Raw genomic sequence first — 14,020 nt, 5'->3', positions numbered from 1 at the left:
AGGTACTTTTTGATTTCCTCTTTGATTTCTTCAGTGATCTGTTGGTTATTAAGTAGTGTGTTGTATAGCCTCCATATGTTTCTATTTCTTACAGATTTTTTCCTGTAATTGATATCTAGTCTCATAGCATTGTGGTCGGAAGAGATACTTGATACGATTTCAATTTTCTTAAATTTACCAAGGCTTGATTTGTGACCCAAGATATGCTAAATCCTGGAGAATGTTCCATGAGCAATTGAGAAGAATGTGTATTCTGTTGTTTTTGGATGGAATTTTCTATAAATATCAATTAAGTCCATCTTGTTTAATGTATCATTTAAAGCTTGTGTTTCCTTATTTATTTTCATTTTGGATGATCTGTCCATTGGTGAAAGTGGGGTGTTAAAGTCCCCTACTATGATTGTGTTACTGTCGATTTCTCCTTTTATGGCTGTTGGTATTTGCCTTATGTATTGAGGTGCTTCTGTGTTGGGTGCATAAATATTTACAATTGTTATATCTTCTTCTTGGATTGATCCCTTGATTATTATGTAGTGTCCTTCTTTGTCTCTTGTAATAGTCTTTGTTTTAAGTCTATTTTGTCTGATCTGAGAATTGCTACTCCAGCTTTCTTTTGATTTCCATTTGCATGGAATATGTTTTTCCATCCCCTCACTTTCAGTCTGTATGTGTCCCTAGGTCTGAAGTGGGTCTCTTGTATACAGCATATATACGGGTCTTGTTTTTGTATCCATTCAGCCAGTCTATGTCTTTTGGTTGGAGCATTTAATCCATTTACGTTCAAGGTAATTATCGATATGTATGTTCCTATTACCATATTCTTAATAGTTTTGGGTTTATTATTGTAGGTCTTTTCCTTCTCTTGTGTTTCCTGTCTAGAGAAGTTCCTTTAGCATTTGTTGTAAATCTGGTTTGGTGGTGCTGAATTCTCTTAGCTTTTGTTTGTCTGTAAAGCTTTTAATTTCTCCATCAAATCTGAATGAGATCCTTGCTGGGTAATCTTGGTTGTAGGTTTTACTCCTTCATCACTTTAAATATGTCCTGCCACTCCCTTCTGGCTTGCAGAGTTTCTACTGAAAGATCAGCTGTTAACCTTATGGGGATTCCCTTATGTGTTACTTGTTTTTTTTCCCTTGCTGCTTTTAATATTTGTTCTTTGTATTTAATTTTTGATAGTTTGATTAATATGTGTGTTGCCGTGTTTCTCCTTGGATTTATCCTGTATGGGACTCCTGTGCTTCCTGGACTTGATTAACTATTTCCTTTCCCATATTAGGGAAGTTTTCAACTATAATCTCTTCAAACATTTTCTCAGTCCCTTTCTTTTTCTCTTCTTCTTCTGGAACCCCTATAATTCGAATGTTGGTGTGTTTAATGTTGTCCCAGAGGTCTCTGAGAGTGTCCTCAATTCTTTTCATTCTTTTTTCTTTATTCTGCTCTGCAGTAGTTATTTCCACTATTTTCTCTTCCAGGTCACTTATCCATTCTTCTGCCTCAGTTATTCTGCTTTTGATCCCTCTAGAGAGTTTTTAATTTCATTTATTGTGTTGTTCACCTTTGTTTGTTTGCTCTTTAGTTCTTCTAGGTCCTTGTTAAACGTTTCTTATATTTTCTCCATTCTATTTCCAAGATTTTGGATCATCTTTACTATCACTATTCTCAATTCTTTTTCAGGTTGACTGCCTATTTTCTCCTCATCTGTTAGGTTTGGTGGGTTTTTATCTTGCTCTTTCATCTGCTGTGTTTTTCTGTCTTTTCATTTTGCTTATCTTACTGTGTTTGGGGTCTCCTTTTCGCAGGCTGGAGGTTCGTAGTTCCCGTTGTTTTTGATGCCTGTCCCCAGTGGCTAAGGTTGGTTCAGAGGGTGTGTAGGTTTCCTGGTGGAGGGGACCTAGTGCCTGTGTTCTGGTGGATGAGGCTTGATCTTGACCTTCTGGTGGGCAGGTCCACGTCTGGTGGTGTGTTTTGGGGTGTCTGTGGCCTTATTATGATTTTAGGCAGCCTCTCTGCGAATGGATGGGTCTCTGTTCCTGTCTTGCTAGTTGTTTGGCATAGGGTGTCCAGCACTGTAACTTGCTGGTTGTTGAGTGAAGCTGGGTCTTGGTGTTGAAATGGAGATCTCTGGGAGATATTACGTGGAGCTGGGAGGTCTCTTGTGGTCCAGTGTCCTGAACTTGGCTCTGCCACTCAGCCCTGACACCTGGCTGGAGCACCAAGAGCCTTTCATCCACAAGGCTCAGAATAAAAGGGAGAAAAAATAGAAAGAAAGAAAGAAAGAAAGGAAGAAGATAAAATAAAGTTATGAAAATAAAAAATAATTTTTAAGAAAAAAAAACTTTCAAGTAAAAAAAAAGACAGACAGAACCATAGGACAAATGGTAAAAGCAAAGCTAGACAGACAAAATCACACAGAGAAGAATACACATACACACTCACAAAAAGAGAAAAGGGGGGAAAAATATATCGTTGCTCCCAAAGTCTACCTCCTCAATTTGGGATGATTTGTTGTCTATTCAGGTATTCCACAGATGCAGGGTACATCAAGTTGATTGTGGAGACTTAATCTGCTGCTCCTGAGGCTGCTGGGAGAGATTTCCCTTTCTCTTCTTTGTTTGCACAGCTCCCGGGGTTCAGGTTTGGATTTGCCCTTCCCGCGACCCCCCCCCCTCCCCCCGTGTAGGTCGCCTGAGGGCGTCTGTTCTTTGCTCAGACAGGGCGAGGTTAAAGGAGCAGCTGATTCGGGGGCTCTGGCTCACTCAGGCTGAGGGGAGAGAGGGGTACGGATGCGGGGCGAGCCTGCGGCGGCAGAGGCCGGCATGACGTTGCACCAGCCTGAGGCGCGCCGTGTGTTCTCCTGGGGAAGTTGTCCCTGGATCCGGGGACACTGGCAGTGGCAGGCTGCACAGGCTCCCCGGAAGCGGGGTGTGGATAGTGACCTGTGCTCGCACACAGGCTTCTTGGTGGCGGCAGCAACAGCCTTAGCGTCTCATGCCCGTCTCTGGGGTCTGCGCTGATAGCCACGGTTCACGCCCGTCTCTGGAGCTCCTTTAAGTGGCGCTCTTAATCCTCTCTCCTCGTGCACCAGGAAACAAAGAGGCAAGAAAAAGTCTCTTGTCTCTTAGGCAGCTCCTAGACCTTTTTTCCCCGGACTCCCTCCCGGCCAGCCGCGGTGCACTAACCCCCTGCAGGCTGTGTTCACACTGCCAACCGCAGTCCTGTCCTGGCCTCAGCTCTCAGCCCCGCCCGCCCCGGCGGGTGAGCAGACAAGCCTCTCGGCCTGGTGAGTGCCGGTCGGCCCTTATCCGCTGTGCGGGAATCTCTACGCTTTGCCCTCCGCACCCCTGTTGCTGTGCTCTCCTCTGCGGCTCCGAAGCTTCCCCCTCTGCTACCCGCAGTCTCCGCCCGCAAAGGGGCTTCCTAGTGTGTGGAAACCTTTCCTCCTTCACAGCTCCCTCCCTCTGGTGCAGGTCCCGTCCCTATTTTTGTCTCTCTTTTTTCTTTTACTCTACGCAGGTACGTGGGGCGTTTTTTGCGTTTTGGGAGGTCTGAAGTCTTCTGCCAGCGTTCAGTAGGTGTTCTGTAGGAGTTGTTCCACATGTAGATGTATTTCTGATGTATCTGTCGGGAGGAAGGTGATCTCCGTGTTTTACTCTTCCGCCATCTTTAAGCTCCTCTCTATAGTTTCTTGTAATCATCAGCTCTGTCAGGATGTAGACCAGTTCCAGAATCTCAAAGAATCCTTCATAGGGCTTCCTTTACAGTCAGGCTTTTTCCTCGTCCATAAACCCTGGCAACCACAGATTGGTACCCTGTCTCTATAGTTTTGCCTTTCCCAGAATGTCATATACATGGAATCATACAGTATGTAACCTCCTGAGACTGGTTTCTTTCCCTTAGCATACTGTATTTGAGATTTATTCAAGTTGGTTTTTTCCATCAATAGTCCATTTCATTTTTGTTGTTCAGTGGTATTCCATTGTATGAATATACTCAAGTTTGTTTATCCATCCACCCTTTGATAAGAATTGTTATACTTTTCAGCAGCTATGAATAATGCTGCCGTGGACAAGGTACATACTTGTATAGGTTTTGTGCAGACATAAGTTTTCACTTCTTTAGGATAAATATCTGGAAGTGGGATTGCTGAATCATATAGCAAATGTATGTTTATCTTTATAATAACTGCCACTATTTTTCAGAGTGACTGTATCATTTTGCCTTGCCACCAGCAAAGTATGAAGGTTTCAGTTGTTCCACATCCTCAGTGCTTGGTCTTGTCAGTATTTTTTATTATAGCCATTCAAATAGGTGTGTGGTGGTATCTTATGATTTTAATCTGCATTTCCCTAATGGCTAATGACATTGAATATCTTTTCATATACTTATTAGCCACTTTTATCTTCTTTGGTTAAGTGTCTTTGCAGATTTTTTGCCTATTTTTTATTGTTTGTTTTCTTATTCTTGGGTTTGAGTATTCTTTATATGTCTGGATGTAAATCTTCTGCCAGAAGTGTGATTTGATATAGTTTTCTCCCAGACTTTGACTTGTATTTTTATTCTTTTAACAGTGTCTTTTGTGGAGAAAAAAAAAATGTTTTAATTTTGATAAAATCCAATGTATTTTTTTTTCTTTTATGAGTTATGCTTTTGGTGTCATATAAGAACTCTTTGCCTACTCAATGTCACATAGATTTCCTTCTAAGAGTTTTGTACTTTTACATTGTACATTTAAGTCTGTGATCCATTTCAGATATCTTTTGTTTATGAGTCTATGATCCATTTTAGTTACTGTTTATGATTGAGGTATAGGTCAAGGTTCATTATTTTGCATATGGATATCCAATCTTTACAGCCTTTGGAAAAGACTGGTCTTTCTCTTTTGAAATGCCTTTGCAGCTCTGTCAAAAATCCATTCACCATCAGGCTTCCAGTTCCAGGAAACACTACATAAACATACATCTCTCTTTATGTCCCATGGGTCTCAACTATAAAACCTGGATGATATGCATGGGCATCTATCTGGTAATTGTGAAAAGTAAGTATCATTAGGCAGATCAGGGAAGAACAGCAGAATTCAGAGCACCCTGAAATATTTGGAAGTTAACCATTTATTCCTCCAGTATCCCCTGCCTTGAGCCTCAATGCAGAAAACATCCTGGAAAAATACTCTAGTTCTGACTTGTGCTGTGGAAAAGGAAGCCCTTGAAGCTCAGAGAGTAGGGGAGATCCACCCCCCAATTTTTCCTCTCTTTTTTAAATACTTACCCCCAATTCCAAACAGTCTTGAAGCAGGAACATTGGCTGCAGCAAAAACGGCCAGGAAGCTGCTAGAGCCAAATTTCCAAGGGTTGGCAATCTTCTACATAACACGGAACTGTAGGTACAAGAGGGTCAATACAAGTCCATTGCTTTTCCCTCTTCTCTGTCCTCCCAATGCAGAATGTGGCACAGTCACAGAAGCGGGTAGTTTCTGGCCAGAGGATGGAAAAGTGAAGCCCAGAGAACCAGAAAAAGTCTGGGAAATAACAGAGAGAGAAAAGCCATCACATAAAGTTGAACTTCTGGGATTTTCCATGTGAGGCTCTTATCGTAATTAGTATACCAAAGAATTTGAGAAGCGGCTAACGGTTAGAACTCTGCCCAGGCCCCAGACTGAACCCACATGGCAGACTCAAATAGCACTGAAAAAGCTTTGGGTACATTGTAAGCACAGCCTACAGATGTCTAAAGTAAAATATCTCTATAGAGAATATCAACATTTTCTATAAGATACAAATAAGACCTCAGTCCCTCTGTAAATTTGATACAGCAGAAAGGGCTGTGATGGAAGTGCGCCATTCTTCAGCGTGGTTAGCAAGTCAAGGACTGTCTGTCAATATTTATTTATAGCTTTAAGAAAAACTTTATCAGGTGTTGGATCTGTTAACCATCCATATGGAGAAAAGTAACATTTGACTCCTACCTCATACTAATCATAAAAATAAATACCAGGAGAAAAGGAAAAACAATGAAGTATCATCTAGAAGGTAATATGAGAATTCTTCTTCACATCTTTAGAACTGGGAAAATTTCTTAAACAGACACACAAAGCACTTCAGTAAAATTAGACTACAGTAAAACTAACAATTTTTGTTGTCAGAAGATGTCATTAACATTGTGAAAAGTCAAGCCATGCAGTAGTATAAAATATTCACAACCTATATAAAGGATAAAGGCCCTATTGTCACAATATATAACTCATATAAATCAATAAAATGCAGTCTTAAAACTCAACTCCCCGCCCCCCAAAATGGCAAGAGACTTGAATAAGCACTTCACAAAAAAGGATAAGTGGCTAACAAAATATAAAAATGTGCTCCATTTAATTTTTATCAGGGAATGCAAATTATAAAACTACAATATAATACTATTTACTATTCACCCATTATAGTGACTAAAAAGAACAAGATAGATGATATCAAATGTTGGAGTGGATGTGGAACTCTAGACACTTCTGGTGGTCTAGAAGTTGGTGCAACAACTTTGAAAACAATTTGACTGTATTCTAAAGTTGAGCTTACCCATACTCTGTGATCCAACAATTCCATTCCATCAAAGGTCATGTTAAGCATATTTATAGCAGTGTGTTTTAAATAGCCAAAACCTTGGAATAACCCAAATACCTAAAAATAATAGAATATGGGGCAATGAAAAGAACAAACTAATCCTAAAAGAACAATATGGATGGCATTCACTAACATAGTTTTGAACAAAAGAAGCTAGAAACAAAAGAATGAATATTTTAGGATTCCATTTGTGTAAAGTTCAGAAATAGGCAGAAACACACTATGGTGTTAAAAATCATTATGCTAGTGACCTCTGATGAATAGGGATGGGCAAAGTACTATTTCTTTACTGGGGTGGTGGTTACATGGGTATATTTTCTTTGCGATAATTCATTGAGCTGTATACTTATGATTTCTCTATGTGTGTTATGCATTAGTGCTTTAGGAAAGCTTTTTAAGAAGAGCATTTACTACTTTAAAAATATTAAGGGAATTTTGTAATTGAAACTTTTATCCTGACTACATGGTTTCAAAAGGTATGCTTTAAATAAAAGTTGAGTGTAGAAAAGAGCACTGTATACATTGACCTTTATAATTTTTGGTGCAAGTTTGTGAGATTAAGGTTTTATCCAGGTACATGATTTGTAACAGGAGTAATTAACCAGGAAGGTCTTCCTTACTATATGTTCCTTGCCTTTTTAATACTTTGCCAAGGAGGCTTTAGAGCACTCTATTTTCTGTAAAATATTTCAAGAAAGGATTGAAGAGTTATCAAATGTGCTCTTTAGATTTGTAAATCTGTTACCAGTTTTGGGGAGGTTCATTTAGGTGTTTTTCTATGAATTTTACATAAATGATAGCAGAAGTAGATTTTATGGAGTCTTTCCCAGCCTTCATTTAACTGCTTCCATGTGGCTATTCAGTGAGGATTCAATTTGGGAGGAATTGATCCCTCACCAGCTTCATGGATGGGCTAAAGCCAGTAAGTGCATACCCTTCAATTCGCCAAGTGATTGGCGAAGAGTGGGCATGTATAATGGTATGTGATAGAAGTCTGGAACTGCGGCATTCGTTTTTGTATCTAAGGGAGAAACAAGGCTGAGAATAAAGCTGATGCACAACAGAGTGTATGTCAGAAAACAGAAAGAAATGTAGCCAGGGCCCTGGCCAGTACAAACCTGGAAGTTATTCTTCCTTTTGACTTTGGGGAGTGTCTTAGTCTGCTCAGGCTACCGTAAACAACTAACACAGACTGAGTTACTTTAACAACAGAAAGTTTATAGTCTCACAGTTTTGGAGGCTGGGAAGTCTAAGATCTGAGCGCCAGCATGGTTTGCTTCTGGTGAGAGCTTTCTTCTTGGCCTGTAGATGACCGCCTTCTTGGTGTGTGTTCACGTGGCCTTTTCTCGGTACAAGTGCTTGGAGAGAGAGCACAAGCTCTCTGGTGTTTCTTCTTATGAGGACACTAATTCTACTGGCTCAGGGCTCTACCATTATGACCTCATTTAACTTTAGTTACATCCAAATTTCCTATCTCTAAGTATAATCACATTGGGGGTTAGGGCTTCAACATACAACTTTTGGAGGAACATTTGTAGCATTCTGCCTCTAGCCCCCTAAATCATGTCCGTATTGCATGCAAAGTACATTTATTTCATCCCAGCAATCCCAAAAGGCTTAATTCATTCCAGAATCGACACTAAAGTCTGAAGTTTCATCTGAATATTGTCTAAATCAGATATGGGTGAGATTTGGGGTACAAGTTAACCCGAGGCAAAATTCCTCTCTAGTTGTGAGCCTGTGAAACCAGGCAAATTATGTGATTCCAAAATACTACGGTGGTATAGGCATAGAATAGATATTCCCATTTCAAAAGGAAGAAAAGTAGAGGAAGAAAGGGGCGATGGGTCCCAAGGAAGGCTAATCCCATCAAACTTAAAGATTTGAGAATAACCCTCCTTGGTTCAGTGCTCTACCTCCAGGTCCCCTGAGGGACGTCACCCCATAGCTCTGTGGTACGGCCCTGCCATGTTAGCTTGGCAAGGTGGCCCTGATGCTGCAGCACTGTGCTGCAGCCTTGGCACCAAGGCTCTTGGCGGGGGTATCCTGGTCCTGTAAAACCCAAGAGGCTCCACCCTTTGAAACTGAGGAGGATCCATCCTTGCCCCCTGGGCCTGTGGTGGGAGTGGGAGCCCGAAAGGTCTCTGATTCCCTTCTGGGTCGTTCTTCCCTTTTCTTAAAGGATAAAGCCTGCTTCCAACTGAATAGCTCTATGTTCCCATCCCATAGAATCCAAGAAGCCTGAAAACCTTCTTTCATTCCATCTTGTTTTCTCTTTACCCTTTAGTTTAAACTCTCAGTGTCTCTGCTGGTATAATTCCATATCTATTCCTATAATAGTATATTATTAGAAGAATATTTTCTTTTTATTACTTTTTATTACCAGCCTAATATGAATTTACATAGAAAACATAACAAACTCCTAAAGTGTATATCTCCTCTTCTCAAGGAGGTAAAATCGTGAAAACTGAAAAATTTTATACTGGCTTCCTCTATCATTATAAAAGTGACACTCTTCACTTGTGTAATGAAATTTAGATCAGAAAGAATTTAAGTTCCCTGTGGAGAAATTCAGCAAGTCTTCACTGTCCTAAACTGAATCTTGATCATGTAACTATTTTGGGGGGAGGATATTGTGAATTACAAATTGTCAAATAAAAATACTTTTTGGTATTTAGGTTACGTTTAATTATTAAATGTAAAGGAATTTTGGTATGTGTACTATTGTCTACTACTGCAGACACTGTGAGAGAAACAGTTTACAAGATACGGTATCTGACTGAATATAAGGGATGATAAAATTGAATGTGTTTTTACATTTTACCTGGAAAGTAATGGTGAAACAAGAAGTCAGCAGAAAGGGGAGAACTTGCAATTTAAGACTTTTGTAACTTACGCAATTTATGTAAACTCTCCATGACCTCAACTTTCTCATCTTTTAAATGAGTACATAACAGAATACACAGTATATCATGTGTGATTGTGGTAATGATAGAATTAATGCATGTAAAACATATAACACAGTGCTTGGTACATATTACTCAATAGATGTTAGTTACTTTTATTATGAATGTTATTCAGGAGTACAGTTTGGACATGGTAGATTTGAGGTGATATTTATCTCTCTTGTTAAAATTCTTAAGGTATTATGGTAAGACTTAAATTCAGATAAATGGATCCTTGGACTATATATAAAGTATCGATTCTCACTACTATATTTCAACAGTTGCATTGTTAACTTGGATATAACAAGGGAAGTGTAACTGCTGTGGCAGTAATTCAGACTAGAACAGGGTTTCGGCACTATTGGCAGGTTGGCTGGGAAAATCTTTGTTGTGGGGAGGAAGACTGACCTCTATATTGTACCATATTTACCAGCATCCCACTTTATGTCCACCAAGTGGTGACAACCAAAAATGTCTCCAGCCACTGCCAAATGTCCCTGGAGGGCAAAACTCTCCTGAGAACCAGTGGACTAGAAGGAATCATGTAAGAAGAGTTTTCAAATATATAAAGAAGTATTAGAATATAGAAGAAGGAAATGGCTGATTCAGTGTAACCCAGAGACAGAAGCAGCACTGATTAATAAAAGTTAGAAAGACAGCTTAACAGAAAATTTTCATAGTTTGAGTTAGCTAAAAATAAAATTCACCAACTTATGAGCCAGCAGAAGCTACAATGTGTATTTAATTAGGAACCGGATCACTATCAGAGTTGTGCTGGGAATTTCTTTCCTGGGAGGGAGTCTGAACTAAATAATGTCATCGATCTCTTCTAATGATAAGATGCTCTCATTTTGTCAGGTTAAATGACTTATATTTGGAAATGATTCCAAATGAGGTCATAGTTGAAGCCATGAGAATAACTGAGCTCTTTTTCTGAGAGCAAGAATAGATAATAGCATGGTCTTGTGAATGAATTTTCAGGAATGTCCATAATTTAAAACAAGGAATCAGGAATGCAGTCTACTTTCACTGACTCCATAGTGTGTCAAGAAGGATGAAGGAAGCCAAGAAAATAAAGTGTTCAGAAGGGTTTTAAAGGATGGATGGTTGGTATTGTCAATTGAGAAGTAAAAGACAGTTGATAGAGAAAAGACTAGTTTATTTAATTTTTAGAAAGTCATGATGAGGAAGTACCCACTAAAATGTTGCATAGTATATAAACATTAATTATTAATGTTAACATTTTTATTTGTATACAAATTGGATACCACATTATAAGACGTTAAATAAGACTAGGTTATGAGGAAATTGACATGGAAGTGGCTACATGGACCACTTGCTCAACAAACTAGAGGAAGCTACAGGGTTAATAAAATAGGGCTATTGTTTTTTATTTTTTAGGTGATGTGGGACTTGAGCACTTCTGAAAATTTAAATTTAGATGAAATAGAATGAGTTTATAAATACTAGAGGGAAAGATAATTATGTAAAAAGCAGTCAGGTACCTCAGTGGTTGATACCGGGGAATATGGAAAACAACTGTTATGACATAGTGTGCAAGCTCAGAGTTCAGAGTTCCCAACAGATGGGAAGGAAAGAGTCTGAGGCTTTGAGGCTCGTTTTGAATTTTGGCTCTACCACTTAAACTCCCTGTGTGACTCTAAGCAGTTTACTTTGAACTTTTCTGAGCACTGGATTCTTCTTTTCTAAAATAAGAATAATATATCCTATCTGGAAATGTTCGTATAAAACTAAACCCAGTCCTCAGTGTGATGTATCTAGCGCAGTATCTGGAATGTGTTTAGCACTCAGTGGATGGGTGCTAGAATTATCCATGTCATTGTCAGCATCATTGAAAGATATTCTAAGATTTCTTTAAGTGAGGCAAGGAGAAAAAATATATTAAGGATTTGACAAGAGTAGAAAGTGTCAACATTTACACTGCTTATGAGTGAATCAATTGATGAGTACAAGGATGATCAGTTAAGGGTGAAGACCAGGTTTTTGGTAGTGGTCAGTGACCAGTGAATTTATAGTGGCACTGTTCTGCTCACTTCTGGGTCTTTTCATAGCATAATCTTTGACCACAGAGCAAAGGAAGGGAAAAGAAACAGTAATGCCTGGTTGGGATTGGTTAACCAGATTCACATAAATCTGTTATTTTGAGATTTGTCAGTCTCAAATTACTGCTAAAAAGGTATCCTCTGTTACATAGTCTATCGCATATGGTACCTAATACATATTGACCACATGTATATACATTGTAATTGAATTATTTCTTAATTTAAACATTAGCATATACAAGGGATTCTCAACTTCTGTAGAACTGACATTTTGGACAGAATAATTCTTTGTCGTTGGGGGCAGTCCTGTGCATTGCAGGATGTTTAGCAGCATCCCTGGCTGCACTCAGTAGACGCAAGTTGCACTTCTCTCCCAGTGTGATAATCAAACGTGTATCTAGACATAGTCAAATATCCCAGTGGTGGGATGGGTGGGAGGGCTAAATCACCTTCAGTTGAGAACTACAGGAATATTCTCAGATATAAGATAGTTGCTAATAAAGGTAAAATGAATAACTGTGTGATATTTAAATTTATAAAATTGCCAGATTTTATGACTCAGTAGCAATTCTAAAAAAATTTATTGCTGTATAAAACCAATAGAATTATAAAGTTACATTCCTTCTGACAGAGAAAATCTGAAAGATAGACTATAATATATATTAAAGAATATAAATAATTTTTCTACCTGTGTACTTTGCTTTTACTTGAGAATGTTTTACAAACTTCTAATTTATCTGTTTTGCTTGAATATTTACCAAGGCAAAGTGATTATTTCTATATATTTTTAAGTCCTCTACATATTCTTTTATCATTTCATGACACATTGCAAGTGTTTTAAGCAAAAATTATTTGTGTTTTATTTTCTAGTTGTTTTTTATCCTTATTACTGGTGGCCGCTGTGGTGTGGAAGATCAAACAAACATGTTGGGCTTCTCGACGGAGAGAGGTAACAGTAATATTACTTAATCTTTAGTTTAAAGATTCAAGCAAACATATGGATCTGTATTCCTTAATTGACATCCTCCTTTCAAATAGAGATTTTCAAATCAGTTTCATTTATTAAGATTGAGCAAGTCAATCTAGTATTTTTTAAGCTTTAGAGCAAAATTTGCCACTGTCATTTTAAATCAGTATCTGTAGAAGCATTGGTTAGTTGCAGTTTTTTTAAAATAGTGTTAGAATTTATAGTGGATACCAATATTAATTTTGTTGATTAACCTGCAATCTCTTTAATTTAGGTAGTTATACTATAAAAAGATTATTTTTATAACTTAAAAAAGAATATTCTGAGCAATAAATATTAATTTTTGGTTTGTATCTTGTAGAATTCTTTTTTTTGGTAATCAGATCTTTTTCATGGGTATCTGATAATCCAAGTATGTTTGAATTACACCTCAATTTGATACATTTCTATATCAGAGTTAATCATGTGTGTCCCTTATAATCTTAAAATTGATAAAAACAGTAATACTCTTACAGAACAACAGCTGATGATGTAAATATATTAAACAAATATAGTTTCCTAACTTTGTATGTATTAGTTAATTGAAAGGAACAAAGAAATATAATAATATGAGGATCCTAAATGTGCAGTAGGTTTATGGTTCTATACCTCATATAATGAAAAAGCGTTTCTGTTTTTATTAATATTATTATATTCTATGACTTTTTATTTTTATAAATTTATTTATTTATTTTTGGCTGCATTGGGTCTTCATTGCTGCGCACGGGCTCTCTCTAGTTGCGGCGAGCGGGGGCTACTCTTCATTGCAGTGTGCGGGCTTCAGTAGTTGTGATGCGCAGGCTTCAGTAGTTGTGGCTCGTGGGCTCTAGAGTGCAGGCTCAGTAGTTGTGGTGCACAGGCTTAGTTGCTGTGCGACATGTGGGATCTTCCCGGACCAGGGCTCGAAGCCGTGTCCCCTGCATTGGCAGATGGATTCTTAACCACTGCGCCACCAGAGAAGTCCGTCTATTACTATTAATATTAGTATTATTAGCATTCTATTTGCTGTTGCATTTCCCAGTATATTTTTATACGTTTAATTTTGTGAAACAATGTATAGCAGAGATATAATTACTTACCTTCTTGTTTTCCACATATAAGAAGATTATATTTAAAAACAATCCAGAATATTCCAAATTATAGAATTAGTAAATGACATGAGTTCTTCTTAATTACTCTCCTATTTTCAAACATCCAGTGCCTACCTATAATGTATTTGCAAACTTGACACCACTCCCCTGCAAATAAATTACTTACCCTAATTCTCTCCACCTCTCTGATTTTCTGTACATGGGCAGTGCAACATCACTGACAATTTACTTGGTATGGTCCTATGATAAAATGTAATCCAATATAAAAGGAATTTTTAAAATATTAATATATAAATATTTTGCAAAAAGT

At 38.1% G+C, this 14,020-nt stretch overlaps 1 protein-coding gene across 6 annotated transcripts in view; it reads left to right on the top strand.

The window, feature by feature from the left end:
- The window catches only part of ATRNL1 (attractin like 1), a 696,391-nt gene that overhangs the window by 293,366 nt on the left and 389,005 nt on the right, over positions 1–14,020 (top strand). For all 6 annotated transcript variants that reach the window (XR_013824301.1, XR_013824302.1, XR_013824303.1 and 3 more), the window contains exon 26: positions 12,484–12,562. Coding sequence is in view for 1 of the 6 variants with exons in the window: in XM_079900307.1 (XP_079756433.1) it covers positions 12,484–12,562 (79 nt within the window). In the remaining 5 variants the exon portion in view is untranslated. The remainder of the gene's footprint in view (positions 1–12,483; positions 12,563–14,020) is intronic.

This window comes from Stenella coeruleoalba, assembly GCF_951394435.1.
Source record: "Stenella coeruleoalba genome assembly, chromosome: 16".
Classification (NCBI taxonomy): Eukaryota; Metazoa; Chordata; class Mammalia; order Artiodactyla; family Delphinidae; genus Stenella; species Stenella coeruleoalba.
This window is presented reverse-complemented; position numbering and strand designations above follow the sequence as displayed.